The 15,721-nt window shown below is 40.8% G+C and overlaps 1 protein-coding gene across 5 annotated transcripts in view; it reads left to right on the forward strand.

Annotated features, from left to right (window-relative positions):
• FCHO2 (FCH and mu domain containing endocytic adaptor 2) overlaps window positions 1-15,721 on the forward strand; it is a 91,774-nt gene continuing 76,053 nt past the window's right edge. For 2 of the 5 annotated variants that reach the window (XM_069881124.1, XM_069881125.1), the window contains exons 1-2: window positions 47-113; window positions 10,559-10,650. In XM_069881124.1, coding sequence (XP_069737225.1) covers window positions 87-113; window positions 10,559-10,650 — 119 coding nt within the window. In that variant the 5' untranslated portion in view covers window positions 47-86. Of the gene's footprint in view, window positions 114-10,558; window positions 10,651-15,721 lie in introns of all 5 variants that reach the window. The other 3 variants (XM_069881126.1, XM_069881127.1, XM_069881128.1) reach the window with 2 other exon arrangements.

A 15,721-nucleotide genomic window follows, 5' to 3' on the forward strand; every position in this document is an offset into this window, starting at 1 on the left:
CGTCTGTCTCTTCGGCTTTATTTTTTAATTTTTTTTAAAAAAAAAATTTTATTTTTATTATTTTTGGAGAGGGGGGGGCGGTGGCGATGGCGTACTTCGTGGAGAGCTTCTGGGTAGGGACGCGGCGGTTCCGCGGACGAGCTGTGGCGGGGCGGAGGGGGGGGGGGCGCGGTGCAGCGCGGGTCCCCGCGGCCGCGGCAGCCGCGGCTTTGCCCCCGCCAGGGCCTGGCCGGGCCGGGGATGGGGTGGGATCGGGGCGGGGGCGCCTGTCCCGGACAATGCGGCGGCTCCGCGTTCGCGTGGCGCGGGGGCAGAGCGGCCGCCGTGCCTTTTGTGGCGGTAACGCGGCTCCGCCGGCACGTTGAGGGCGCAGCAGCCGCGCTCTGCCCCACGCGGGCGGCGGCGCACGGGGGGGAGTAATAAAAACACGGGCTGGGGGTGGGTGGGGGGGTGGTTGAGCCTCGCGTGGAATGGAACTCGTTTCATTCTTAAACGGGTCCAGAGGAGGCTGCAAAGATGGCCAGAGGGCTGGAGCGCCTCCCATACGAGGACAGGCTGAGAGAGTTGGGGTTGTTCAGCCTGGAGAAGGCTCCAAGGAGACCTTATAGCGACCTTTCAGTATGTGAAGGGGCTACAAGAAAGCTGAGGGGGGCCTGTTAGCAAAGGCTTGTGCTGATAGGACGAGGGGCAATGGCTATAAACTCGACGGGACAGATTTAAACTGTACCCAAGGAGGAATTTCTTCACGATGAGGGTGGTGAGGCCCTGGCACAGGTTGCCTAGGGAAGCTGTGGCTGCCCCGTCCCCGGAGGCGTTCAGGGCCGGGCTGGATGGGGTCTTGGGCAGCCTGGTCTACTGGGAGGTGTTCCTGCCTATCACGAGGGGCTTGGAACCAGCTGATCTTTAAGGTCCCTTCCAACCCTAACTGTTCTATGATTCTCTGATTCTCTGTAACCATAGCTGGTCTGAAACATGTTCTTGAACTCACCTGGCTGTTTACACTGTTGCCACTGCTTTGCATGCTTAGTTTTTAAGGTGCATCTCTACCAGGTAATGGGAGAAACATAGAAGCCATTATTTGTTGGGACTGAAACAAAAAAAAAGGATAAAACGTCCACTTTTTTTAGATGTCTGCTCTTTCTGTGTAAGCAACAGTTACTCCTAATGTTTAGTCAAAACTATTTTTATGAATACAATATGTTGTTCTTGAATACGCTGTGTAGCCACCTTGCCTGTTTTGTTTGCAGCATTGTCTTTAATTTTGACTCTCTAACTTTCTGCTTTCAACTGAATATTATGAATTATATATTATATTATGAATATAAACGGCTATCAACTGGAGAAAATTGGTATAAGCTGGAGAGGGGGAGATTTAGACTAGACCTAGGGAGGGATTTCTTCACTATGAGAGTGGTGAGGCATTGGCACAGGTTGCCCAGGGAAGCTGTGACTGCCCCATCCCTGGAGGTGTTCAAGGCCAGGCTGGATGGGGCTTTGGGCAGCCTGGGCTGGTGGGAGGTGTTCCTGCCCGTGGCAGGGGGGTTGGAATTCGATGATCTTTAAGGACCCTTCCAACCCAAACTATTCTATGATTAAAATTCAGTGAAACAAAATACTGGATTTGTTCTCTCATCATACAAATTTTCTTAATTTGAAGCAGCAGTGTGGGAAATCAGTATTAAACTACTATGTGGGAAAATTTTATCTTAACTAAAAATAAGATTTAAATTAATGTAAAAAGTTGCATTTTGATTTGAAAAGTTGCCATCTCCTCTTAAAGTAAAACTGAAGGTTTTTTTTAGTTATCTCAACTGAAATCAAACACTTCTCTGTTTAACTGTGTTATGTACTATGTTATGTTAATTTAACTATTTGATCAGTTATACTTTACTTAGTTAGTAAGTCAATAATTTTGTTAAATCGGTGAAGGCAGTGGGCCATTGCCTTCCATTCTGTTTCTCTGTCCTCACAAATTTTACCAGCAAATATGAGACATTAGACCTGTACCCAAACTTCCCATTGCCCCTTTTTGCTTGTAACTCTGTTGCAATGTTTCTTCTGTGGGTCACCAATGAGTGCCAGGAGGAGGTTTTCTTCTACCTCAAAAAATGACACAAAGTAGGACAAAAAGTGTATTCTTGTTTGTTTGTCTTGTGGTGCCAACAAAGACTTGAGACTTGAAAAACTTGTCTGAGAAACCTTTGTAATACCATGGACAGGGTTTTATTTTCTGTAGAAGTAGTATAAAAGAATAGGAACTGCTCCTTCTTTGCTGTCATTGGTAAATATCTTTCAGGGTTAACCATAGAGTTTAAATATGATGGATTTTTTGAAGTTGAAAAGTATTGAGTTTCTTTATGTCCTCAGAACCAAGCATAAATTATAGGGTTTTGCATTTTGAATCATTAGGCTCCTCCATTTCTACTAACCTTTCAGAAAAGGTGGTTGTTCAGAATTGTTACTGCACTGCTTCAGGAGATTTGGGGTACAGTATATATCTTTTGAAAGGTGGTGAGAAAGTTAAGACGGAAATTAGATTACCGTTAAAAGGCACTGAAAGCATGCTGGCTGAGAATAGAGTAAGTATAAGAAGAGTAGTAGTTCTTTACTTAAGTAGCAAAGAAGGTTGTATTGTGTGGATCTTCAAAAGGATTGTCTTCTGTTTCTTGCTCTTGCCTTGCCTTTCTAGGTAACAGCAGGGAAAATGCTTCATAGCCCATGCAATGGCATAACTGCACTTTCTAAAGTGCTGATGTGACAATGAATCCAAAACAATTAATATTTAATTATTTGATGTACATGCAGCCGTCAATTTGCAGCTGAAATTACACATTGGAAATTGAAATCTGGGTCCTGAGCTGCAGGTTCTCTCTAGATTCAGTAATTCAATGTAACTGATAGGAGGAGACATCAAAAACTTCAAGTACTTTTCTTCAGAAGGGGGAAGTGGTATATATGTGAATGTGTGTTAATTTCTTGCTGTCTAGGGTGCTGTCTTTTTAAGAACTTCCTAAAAGTGCTTACCTAAACAGAACAAATCTTTACTTCTTTATTGTAATGGTCTTGAAACTTATCATGAGACTTTCATGTTGTACTGCTTTTAAAAGTGCTCTAATAGTCACAATTTTTTGTTGTTGTTGTTGTTTTTGAGGATGTAAGAAAAATGGATGTTTTATGGGCCTGCTACCTCCTTACTGCTTCTAAGAGATCATTCAGAGATAAACAAGACTATTTTCGGGATGTGTAAAGTTGGAATACGGAGACTTGTACTGCTCCTTGAAAAATTTTACTGTTACTTGAAATATGGCTTGAAGGGTCTGCTAATAGAGCACAGCCCAGAGTGGCAGTTTTCAAAGTCAGTAGGATACAGTTACTTTTTGTGGTATCAAAAACTACTAACTAGTAGTACAGGATATAAATGGCTTTGATACTTATGACTGAGTTTCAGGCATTCAAGTCACATGGCCAAACATTCCCAGCTCCTAATTAGGATGTTGTCATAAAACATTGGCTGCTTGCTGCTACATATGTGCTACATCAAAATAATGATATAATTTAAAGGGAATACATTCTTAAGTTATTTCCATTATATGTAACTGCATTCTGAAACCTTGAGTACATTCATGCTGGTACAGTAGGAAAAAAATCGTTCATTATCATTGACTTATTATTTTCTTCACAGTGCTTAAGAAGTGTTGCATAAGCTTTGACATAGTATTTAAATTGAATGATGGAGGTGATACTTCTGTTAATTGTAAGTCTATTGAACTATGACAAGTCAGCAAAAATAAGCCACTTCTAAGTCAGTCAGTGTTTGTTTATTCATAATTCTAAAATAATTTGATTAAACTGTTGGAAGTTCTGTCTAAAGCTGAAAATGGTCTCTGTTATTCTGTGCTTAATAACTCTGGAAGTTCTGGGCTATAAAAATGTGCTTAAATTGGCTTGACAAATTCCTTTTATTCTGTCTTTTTATTAGCTTGTGTTACCTGTAGCTTTTGAGAATGGCTGTGAGAGGGATTCCTTTCTTCTCAAGAGCTTTTGTAGCACGTAAGGGCTGGCAGACAGGGTTAATAGTCTTAGCATTGTGAAGAGGTTTGCTTTAGTAAGTGTAAGACATATTGTCTTATGCGTTGTGCGATATGAGTGACCCTGAGGCTTGTCAGCCTTCCATCTGGATTTCCATTCATGTGTTTACGCAATGCTCCTCTTCGGTTTGGCATAAGGTTGGATGCTTAGTTTCAGGAGAGCTGTTGTGCAATATTTGCTTAGTCTCCTCCCTCTGTGTGTGTACACGTTATGCGGGTTGGCGACTTTCCATCTTTTTGTTAAAAAATTGATTATCTAGATATAGAGGAAAATATCTGTCCTTCCTCATATGTGTAGAGCTTCTCTGAAGCTGATCTCAAAAGATCTTTAATTTTTTGAAGCTGAAATTGCTAGTGTGCTTTTGAATTCAAACTTCTCAAAACTTTCAGAACTGAAGATGTGCTGCCTGTGTAAGCATCAAGTGACTGCTTTTTTCCATGTTTCCGTGCTCTCAGTGTTTTGTAGCTCTTTTAGACACTCAGAGGTGGAAATTTACTGATAGCTAGCTTTTACAAATGTAGCACCGTGATGTTAATCACAGGAGTATTTTCATGTATATACAGGCCATTAAATTAAATAATTGCTTAGGTGGAAAGGATGAAACAGGTTACTTATTTGAAACTTCATCAAGGAGTAACAGTTTAAAGAAACTGGTAACACTGTTTTTCAGAGCATCTTCATATCCCTGGACTAAGGAGAACTTCTGTTACTTTGGTTTTTTTACAATGTTACTGCCTTAGGACATAATGAATAGTTTTTCTAAGTTTGTGGGTGAAGAGAAGATCAGTTTAGGTTAATGTTTGGAACTTTCATTTTAAAATTACAGGAATGAGCACCCAGTCTTTATTGTTATGTTGTGCTAACATTTGTACATTAATTGTTAAAATAGGCTGTCTTTTGAGCTGCATAAATCAAATCTTATAGTTGCTGAACAGTTTTTTTTACTAGTTTAGGCAAATTCTGAATTTCTTCTGTTTGAGGGAGTTGTACTTCCCCCAGCTCCCTTTAACTGAAGGTCTACAGTTACTATGGAGTGTATCAGAGCAGCTCTGGAATTTTCTTGATACAAATTATTTTTACCAAAAGGCTGAATATGAGCTGGCAATGGGCACTCGCAGCCTAGAAGGCCAACTGTATCCTGAGCTGCATCAAAAGGATTGTGGCCAGCAGGTCAAGGGAGGTGATTCTGCCCTGCTACGCTGCTCTTGTGAGACCCCACCTGGAGTATTGTGTCCAGTTCTGGAATCCTTGACATAAGGATATGGAACTGCTGGAACAGGTCCTGAGGAGGGCCATGAAGGTGGATTACCTTTGCTATGAGGATGGGCTGAGAGAGCTGGGGTTGTTCAGCCTGGAGAAGAGAAGTCTCCAGGAAGACCTTATAGTGGCCTTCCAGTACCTGAAGGGGCTACAAGAAAGGTGGGGAAGGATTTTTTTAGAAAGACATGTAGTGATAGGGTGAGAGGGAATGGCTTTCAACTGGAGAGGGAAAGATTTAGTTTGGACGCTAGGAAGAAATTCTTCACAATGCGGGTGGTGAGGCAGTGGCATAAGTTGCCTAGGGAAGCTGTGGCTGCCCCATCCCTGTAGGTGTTCAGGGCCAGGTTGGATGGGACCTTGAGCAGCTTGATCTAGTGGGACGTGTCCCTGCCCATGGCAGCGGGATTGGAACTGGATGATCTTCAATGTCTCTTCCAACCCAAACCATTCCATGATTCTATGAATTTCATATTCCCTTTTTTCTCATATGTTTAGGTTTGCTGTGAAAACACTATTTGCAGCTGTCCTTTTCTTCCTTGTCACAACAGCTAAAAAAATAGCATGTGTCTAACCAGTCATGGGAACTTTAGAATAACTGTAATGATTGAGAAATATTTATTTATATTGGGTAAAGAGACAGTGCTATAATAGAGTATTAACTTTTACACAAATAGACATTGAGGTTGAACAGTTTTTATCTGAAGCAGACAGAACTTGCACTCATACAATTTGATTCAAAACATAGGAGATAAATACTGCTGCATCTTGCCCAGAAATGTAGGTTTTAAAGTTGGAATGATCTTTATATGCAACAAACATTATTTAATTTTCAAAGTCTATTAAGTAGCTCAGTAAAACAGAGTTCCTGTAATCTGTTTCCTGTTATGCACAAGTCATGGAAATGCTGAATTCTGACTTCATATTTGCTGACACTGTTGCTTTCATTTCCATGAGAAAATCATTGCAGCTAGTTCTTGATGAAGGGAAATGGAAGGACTGTCTGCCCTCACTTTCCATGCCTTAATTTATTTTCTGTGTGGAGTTGGTCAGTAGTGCCTTCATGTATTCCTATTTAAGGGAATTGTTTACTGGTATTAGAAGCCTTGTCTCCTCTTATAGCTTGCTGTCAGGGGACATCTACACTCTATAAATGAAAAAGCTCTCTTATGGCAGTGTAAAATGGGAAATCTGAACAAGAACACCAGCTTCCGAAGAGACAGTTAGAGGAGACTAACCCTTTCTAGAGTTAGCAAACTTCGGAGTGGTGAGATGGAACTTATACGGAGAGTGGACCACTTATGTTTTGTGTTCTTGTATAAAGTTTTCCTGTTGTTTTCTGTTGAGTAATGAGATCATCATCAACACAGATGGTGTTTGACCTGCAAAATGACAGACTGGTCTTTCAATATGATCTGGAAGTCTGTTGCATAGAACCTGATGTTACTGATGACAGCAAAGGTTCCTCTTTCCCCAAGAGGTTCTTCTTAGAGCAGAATCTGTGTCTGACTTAATCGTCCATCTTAACGATTAACACCAACAACATGGGTGTTGCTTCTGAATGGGTGTGGAAGGTCTCATCAGTTCCCTCTGCAATGTGTGCATCCATCTGTTTTTAAGTAAGCCTATACTGGAGTGTTAGTGATCCCAGCTATTACTGTTGCCACCAGGAAGGAGCAGGTAGAAACATTTAGTAAAGAAAAATTGGCTAAACAAAATTCCGTGTGTACAATGTGTCTGTGGAGTGTTGAGGAACAAACAAATAAAACACACATAAACAGTGTTGATGGTACCTGTGTGTATATACTTAGTTTTTGAAAGGTGAACTACTTTTCCTATTAGCCACAGCATACTTCTCTGTCTTTATCTAGATAAAGAGTCTTAACTCTGCTTATTGTTATAAGTTTGAGCTACTCTTCATGAGCATAACTACTGAATGGAGGAGTTGTGGATAGTCTGTGGATGTGATAAGATGTGATACAGCTTTTCTGAAGCAGAAAAAATGTCTGCTGTCTACACTGAGATACCATACTTAATTTGACATAGGGACATATATGTCTTCAAGCACAAGTAGAAGATGATATAATTGTAGAATATATTCTATATATATCTTATAATTTATTGAACAGTTTTGAAGTCTACGTGTTTGTGTTTATAGGTAGAGCCTGGTATTGACAGCTTAAGCCAGCCTACACTTGATGTAATACTCACAAGTGTCTTTTAATTGTGCCAGGCTTAAACCACATAGGCCCTCAGATCTGAGACCCTGCTTTGGACTTGATGCTTTTTTAAACCTTAATATGTTTTTCACATACCTTCTTAGTTTCTGGTAACATTTAATAAAGTATAAAATATGTGGCTTTCAGGAGTCTTTTTTTTAACCTCAGGAAAGTATCTGTTCTGTTTCTCTGTTGTGGTCTCTGCTATTCAGTGTTAAGTCAGAAACAGGAGGAGGACTGATTAGAAAACTTCATTTAAGTGGAAAAATCGGTTCCTGTGTGGTAACCTTCGGTTACAGCTGGGGAACAAGATGATGATGGGATTTGGTAGCTCTGGCTCATTCCATTCTCTAAAGGTTTGCAAAGTTGCCTTTCTGATATATTAGCCATCCAGAAGGCTACAGCCAGAGGATGGGTCATGGCTATGCTACCCTTCCTGTATTTCCACAGTGGCAGAAAATTTATGGAGCTCTGGTATAGAAAAGTCCCCTTTAGAGCTCCTGTTGTGAAAAGCTCAGAAACAGTCTTTGTTCAGCACATTTTAATTGATGTGTTGGTTTAACTAGAAGAAACACCTTCCAAAACGAAAGAACATTTCATAAAGGAGAGGTTTATTAGTTTTTTTGAAGAATTGCCTAGCACTTATTTGTAAATGTTTGTCTCCAGATTTGGGCACAGTAACAGCTTTGGATTGGCTAAATAAGGATTTTATTTTGTGTTCTAATTGAAAATGTCAGTAAGGTCTTAATTATAGAGTTATTCTGGTGGTTTTGTAGTGTGGTGGCATTCAGGATTTATGTTGAGTGAATACAGTTAATAAGCTACCTATTAGTGTACCAGTAGTCAAAGTTACTGTGGATGTCAAACTACAGGGAAAAATGGTTAGATAGGAGTGAAAGGGGAGTGAAACTATTTGGACTGGTGCTTGAAAGAGTAAAACAACATTAAAAAAACCTTACATTTCCTACTAATTGCTGCTCTTATCCTTCTTTTGTTTTTCAGACTTATAAAAGTCTTGTTCTATAGCTAGTCCATGTAGAGTTTGCTGTATTTTCATGAATTCAAGTTAATTCTGCTTGCACTTTTTACAGACCTTTCTGTAGTTGCACTTAATGCTAAATTTGCCTGCGTTTTGATGAATCTTTTAGGGTTACAACTTACTGCAACCTTAGGAACTGTGATTTTATAGGTGTGTTTTCTTTTCCTTTGTTGGTTTTTGTTTTCCCTGGTTTTTTTTGAAGAAGTAAAACATTGAATCCTGGCTAGTAATTTGAATCAAATTGCCTTCTGTCTTCTGTTACTTGTAAATTCATGTGGCTGTGCATTTATGCATGTCTTTTAAGGCAACTTGCTATATTATTCACTGATGTATTATGCAGTGCAGTTGACATGTCACAGAAATGGGTTTACTACCACGACTGCTGCAAAGTTCTTCCATCCAACCATTGATGCTTCCACTTATTAAAGTGGGGATGCCGTTGCTTACCTTCTCTTCTTTAGTGCCGCCTTGTCTGCAGAACAGTGTAGCTGTTTGTGTCCTCATAGCGATCTGGATCACCAATCTTTATTTGCCAGCTTCATTTTCCAGCTGTATCATTTCCATGAGCAAGTGTGCCTGTGGCTGCATTAACCAATTTTTCCAGAACAGAAGTGTTTGGAGGGTTAAATGACCGAATCCACAGGCTCTTCTTGCAGGAGATGTAGAGCTGCCAGATGTTAAAGTCTTTGAATGTGTCCATAGAGGGGCGGTGAAGCTGGTTCAATGGCTGGAAGGCATGTCGTGTTAGAAGTGGCTGAGGACTTTGAGTTTGTCTAGTTTGGAGAAAAGGAGGCTAAGGGGTGATGTACTTGCCCCCTACACCTTCTTGACGAGGGGAAGTGAAGACATATATGCAAGTCTCTTCTCCCTAGAATACAGTGACAGAATGCGTGGAAATAGTTCAAAGCTGCACTGGGGGAGGTTTAGACTGGGCATGAGGAGGTATTTCTTTACAGAAAGGGTGGTCAAACCTGGAACAGGCTTATTAGAGAGGTGGCCAATGGTCCAGGCCTATCAGTGTTTAAGAGGCATTTGCACAGTTCCTTCAATAACATGTTTTAACTTCTAGTCAGCCCTGAAGTGGTCAGTCCGCTGGACTAGATGATCATTTTAAGTCTCTTCCGACTGGAACTATTCTGTCCTGTCCTGTCCTTCTTCCCTTTCCACTCTGATCATGCACGCATTTTTCCCGAGGGCATGCTTCCACATGTTTTGTAGCAACAGCATGATGTATCTGAAGCTTTTGTCTGTGAGGAGAGGAATTGAGAGTTTGACCGGAAGACTTTTATAGTAGCAGTACTATTGATGCTGTGCCTCGCCTCTCCTTCCTTTCATTTCTATTGTTGTTTTCTCCTGACTGGAGGAAGTTCACTGTAGTGCCAGAGGTGATAAGCTGGCTCAGTTTTTTAATCAGTGTTTGGGGAGTGTCTCCGTTCCAATGGTGAGGTACACCTTACTCACTGGAAAATGCCTTAAGTTTTAAAACTAAACTTGAGATTAGGCAAGGGGAATTTACCTGTGAGAAGGAGATTTGTGATTTTTCTTATAACCAATTTTACAAAAACCAGAGGAAGGTACATGAAGTACAAAGAACTGGGAGGCAGGATATCCAGTGATCCCAAAGTGTAAATTTTAGTCTATGGAAAGCAATGAAAGATAAGACAGAATGAAGAGAGAGTACAATATTAAGTATGTGTTTAATAAGATGCAAAGTGAAATGATACAAGACCTGTAGCAATCTAGAAAAGAAATGGCTTTGAATGTAGCCTAGAATTGTTTTAAATATAGGGGATTGAAGAGAACTAACAGCAGTTGATATAAAGCTGATGCATTAGAAATCATTAATTTCATGGAGCTTCATCAGTTATTAAAATGCATGGGTTCTGTACTTTATTCTGTAATTGCTTTAGCATGTTGTGTTTCATAGTTCTACTTTCTTTTTATTAATGCTTAGGGGGAAAGGAACAATGGCTTTGATGTCCTCTATCACAACATGAAACATGGACATTTGTCAACAAAAGACTTAGCAGACTTTATAAGAGAAAGGTAAGTGCCATCCTTGGTAATCCTGGTTCTTCAATATACTGTTTGTGGTTTTTATTTAACTTTATTATTGTGTTTAACAGTAACATGCAAAATATATAAAAATCAGATAGCATTTTAAAATACCTCTTATGTCTTACAAGAATATCTAGGTTTATTCCATTCACTTAGAATGGAATAGTGACTCTTAAGCATAGATTAACAATAAGCTTCTGATTTTCAAGGCTTGAATTAAAGAACAAGAGGAAAAAATCTGGAAGTGTCGCATTAGGTGTCCAGCAGTTTATTTAAATTAATCCAAATTGTTCATCATGTTTGAAAGAAAAGCAATAATTTAAAGTAGGAAAAATTAGCAATTTTACAAAGTTTTGATCATAGTTACACAATTAGGGTATTAACAACTCCTAGTATGATATTAAAAAGTTATAATTGCTAGTTAAGATATTGAGAAACTAGATGTGTTAAGAAAAAGGGAGTGATATATAGGGACAAAATAACAGTATGAAGAAAATAACACAGGTTCTTCCCTGTGGGGTGAGAAGGACCGAACTGAAATCTGCAGATGTGACAACTTCCAAAACAGATGACCTAGAGTTTGTTTTAGTTCTTCTTTATGAAACAAGACTGCTGCTGCTACACTGAACATAAGAATTGCCTTTCTGCACAAAAATAATTATACATCTGAATTTTGTCTGGATTCAGTCACTCGCACCAGATGACATGTGGAAAAAACTTGCAAGAGACCTGTTTTGGTGAAGTTTTCTTGCAGTAAAAGCTGTCCAAATAAAAAGCCTTTGTTTTCTGGAATTTTGCATAAAAATTTCAGATTTGACCTCAAAACAGATTTTGACAGAGGAACGTAACCACTACAAATCTGGCATTTACTCAGTTGTACTGACGTTGGCACAGTTTCAAAATGAATTGGAGAAAATGACAAAAATATTTCCACTGATAAGAAATGGGTAAGTTGTGAAGTTCACATGTGATGGGCAGTCTCCTATTGGGAGGACTAGACAAACCAAGGAATCTTGTGTTTCAGGAATCTCTAGTCCTAGAGAACGCGTTATGAAGCCAGACAGGGTTCCAGTGAAAAGCTGCCTTGGACTGAGGGTAGAATGCCACATATAGTTTGGAAAAAAACAGATGGACCTTAAATATTTCATGTCCTCATTTTAGTAAAAATGTTTATCAGTGTCCCTATCTAGAAAGTGAAGCCTTTCACTGCCATTGTGAAATTGCTAGGGGATGCCAGTCAATTTCCGCCAGGGGAGGTTTAGGCTAGACGTTAGGAAAAAATTCTTTACAGAAAGGGTCATTGGGCACTGGAACAGGCTGCCCAGGGAGGTGGTTGAGTCACCTTCCCTGGAGGTGTTTAAGGCACGGGTGGATGAGGTGCTGAGGGATATGGTTTAGTGTTTGATGGGAACGGTTGGACTCGATGATCTGGTGGGTCTCTTCCAACCTGGTTGTTCTGTGATTCTGTGTGATTCTGTGAAATAAATACGGTTCAGTAACACGTTTGTTCACGCATATCAAATTCTTGATTGCAAAGGAGATTGGGTTGGGCAGTACTTCAGCAACAACAGTCCAGTTGTCTTGACTATGTTCTCTTTCACATCTTTGTTTATTGCAAGTAAATCAAAGGACATTACACTCAATTCTTTTCCCCTCCTTCATCCACAGAATAAAGTCTGAATAGTGTTTTACAGTACTGTTTTTACTAGAATATGTTAAGTGGATTAATGACATTTATTAGGAGCCTCCTAGATCTAGTGTTTTTATGCCCTGATGTTTATGACTTGATTTTCTGAACTGTTCTTTTGAAAACTAAACTTATAGATATTTGAACTTCCTTCACATCTGTCCTTCCAGTCCTTTTGAACATATTGAACATTGGTTTTCAGAAGTGGAGATAGGGGAGACTGAAAACTACTGGATAGCTAGAGGAGACAAATCTGAGTTAGTGATAATACTTCTAGTAAGCTAGAGGACTTAACATCTGTGTGTGCTGTTTGACAGTAGTCACCTGGTCAGTCAGGGGAGTCTCCAGACTAGCCACAGAATTTGCTTTTTTATTGAGTGATTTAAGAAGGAGAGAAAAGTAGGTTGAGTGTATTTGGATGTTTAGACTGCTTAGGGCACAAAGGACACATGTATATATAAAGTCAGTCTCTGTTACTTGCTCTGTTCAGAAGGGTGTTTTGGTTGTGCTCAGCCTGGTTGGGGAAGAATCTATTGTTTCCTTTTCTCCAATCTTAGAAATAGTAAAGAAAAAAGTAAAAATTCTTATAGGATGTGGGAAAAATTTTTTTTTTTTTTTAATTGTATTTCTATAAATACATTAACAGTAAAAGTAAGACCAGGGAGAATGTTCAGTCCCTATTGGAAGCAAAGGGAACAACTGTGACAGGGATGAGGACAAGGCTGAGGTACTTAATGTCTCCTTTGCCTCTGTCTTTAATAGTAAGGAAAGTTGTTCCCCCTGTGTGCACACCCAGGAGTTAGAGGAGCAGAACAAATCTCCCACAATTCAAGAGGAGGTGGTTAGAGACTTACTTGCCCAGCTAGACACCCAGAAGTTGATGGGGCCAGATGGGATCCACCCAAGGGTATTGAGGGAACTGGCGGATGTGCTGGCCAAACCCCTTTCCATCATCTTCCAACAGTCCTGGCTGACTGGGGAAGTTCCACTTGCATGGAGGCTGGCTGACGTTGTGCCCATCTACAAAAAGGGTCAGAGAGAGGACCCAGGGAACTACAGGCCTGTCAGTCTGACCTCAGTGCCAGGGAAAGTCATGGAACAGGTGATCTTGAGTGCTATCATGAAGCACATGCAAGAGAACCGGGTGATCAAGCCCAGTCAACACGGGTTCACAAAAGGCAGGTCTTGCCAAACTAACCTGATCACCTTCTATGACAAAGTGACCCACCTACTGGACAAGAGAAAGGTTGTGGATGTGTCTTCTTGGATTCAGTAAAGCCTTTGACACAGTTTCTCACAGCATTCTGCTTCGGAAACTGTCAGCCTCTGGCCTGGACAGGCGCACACTCTCCTGGGTGGAAAACTGGTTGGCAAGGGCTCAGTGCTGGATCCAGCCCTGTTCAATGTCTTTATCAATGACCTGGATGAAGGCATCGAGTGCACCCTTAGCAAGTTTGTGGATGATACTAAGCTGGGTGGAAGTGTCGATCTGCTGGAGGGTAGGGAGGCTCTGCAAAGGGATCTGAACAGGCTGGACCGCTGGGCTGAGACCAACAGCATGAGGTTCAACAAGGCCAAATGCCGGGTCCTGCACTTGGGGCACAACAACCCTGTGCAGTGGTACAGACTAGGAGAAGTCTGTCTAGAAAGCTGCCTAGAGGAGAAGGACCTGGGAGTGTTGGTTGACAGTGACTGAATATGAGCCAGCAGTGTGCCCAGGTGGCCAAGGAGGCCAATGGCATCTTGGCTTGTATCAGAAACGGTGTGACCAGCAGGTCCAGGGAGGTTATTCTCCCTCTGTACTTGGCACTGGTGAGACCGCTCCTTGAATCCTGTGTTCAGATCTGGGCCCCTCACCACAAGAAGGATGTTGAGGCTCTGGAGTGAGTCCAGGGAAGAGCGATGAAGCTGGTGAGGGGCCTGGAGAACAAGTCTTACGAGGAATGGCTGAGGGAACTGAGGTTGTTTAGCCTGGAGAAGAGGAGGCTGAGGGGAGACCTTATTGCTCTCTACAACTACCTGAAAGGAGGTTGTGGAGAGGAGGGAGCTGGCCTCTTCTCTCAAGTGACAGGGGACAGGACAAGAGGGAATGGCCTCAAGTTCTGCCAGGGGAGGTTCAGGCTGGACGTTAGAAAAAAATTTTTTCACAGAAATGTTCATTGGACACTGGAACAGGCTGCCCAGGGAGGTGGTCGAGTCAGCATTCCTGGAGGTGTTTAAAGGACAGGTAGATGAGGTGCTGAGGGGTGTGGTTTAGTGTTTGATAGGAATGGTGTGACTCAATGATCCTGTGGGTCTTTTCCAACCTAGTGATTCTGTGATTCTCTGATTCTGTGACAAATGCAGATATATATGCCCAACTGGTCAGTAACAGCATCTTTCATTTACTAGCATTTGCAACTGTTATGTATTGGTAATGTGTGGTAAATTGCGGAACTCCATTTTTGTGGAGATTGCTCATGTAAATATGCTGTAAATTGCTGCAAAGAGAAGTGGATTTAGGTCAGACATCATGTGTTTAAAAAAATAAGATAACTAGATAGAATACTAATCAAAATATATTGTTCATTATAATAACTAACAAAACAACAGTGTATCTTCTGGGTGTCTGTATATATGGTTCTTGCTGTGCAGTCAGCAAGAATTTTAAACCACGGAAACTTCAGCTATTTTGTATCTTCTGTAGTACTCACGTGGAAGGAAAATAAAGTTATTTGGGTTTTTTGATGGTAAATAATTTCGCAGTTGTTTGTAGATGCGATTTAGAATGTGATTGAGTTACTACAGTGCTCAGTTTAGTCCCCTTCTCCAAACTGATTCTCCAACTCACTGGATAGTTAATCTGGAAGTTCACTCTCCAGGTGTCTAGTAGTACTTTGTTTCATATTTTCGTAAGAAAATTCTTTCTTTACTATGTTACTGTGAAGCAGACATAAAAATCTTTGCCTCAACAGTAAGTGGTTTTCAAGTTATAGTATGACTACAGAGGGTTGAATTCTTCATATTTCCCTCTCTTTTGCCCCTGAAGAAAGGTATTACACAGCAGGAAAGAAATTGCTTCAAGGTTGGCATTTTCAAGAAAAGGCAGTTACAGTATTTATTCAAATTCAAGATGCCTCTAAATCTAAGTTAACACTGCATATTGAATATTGACTTAGAGTGGAAAATGATAGGAGGGTGAGGAAGTCTGATGGGAGAAGGATTTGCATGGAGTCACTGCGGTGATACACTGTATCTGACTGCTGTTCCATGGCAAATGCCCCAGCAGAGGCTGTAAGGAAGAAGACGTGCAAACCCTTGGATTTTGAATCTCTGAAAGCAGTATAATTGTGGGTTTGAGTGCCGGGAAGTCTAATGCAACTTTGTCAGGAA

The sequence above is a fragment of the Phaenicophaeus curvirostris genome, chromosome Z (genome assembly GCF_032191515.1).
Source record: "Phaenicophaeus curvirostris isolate KB17595 chromosome Z, BPBGC_Pcur_1.0, whole genome shotgun sequence".
Lineage (NCBI taxonomy): Eukaryota > Metazoa > Chordata > Aves > Cuculiformes > Cuculidae > Phaenicophaeus > Phaenicophaeus curvirostris.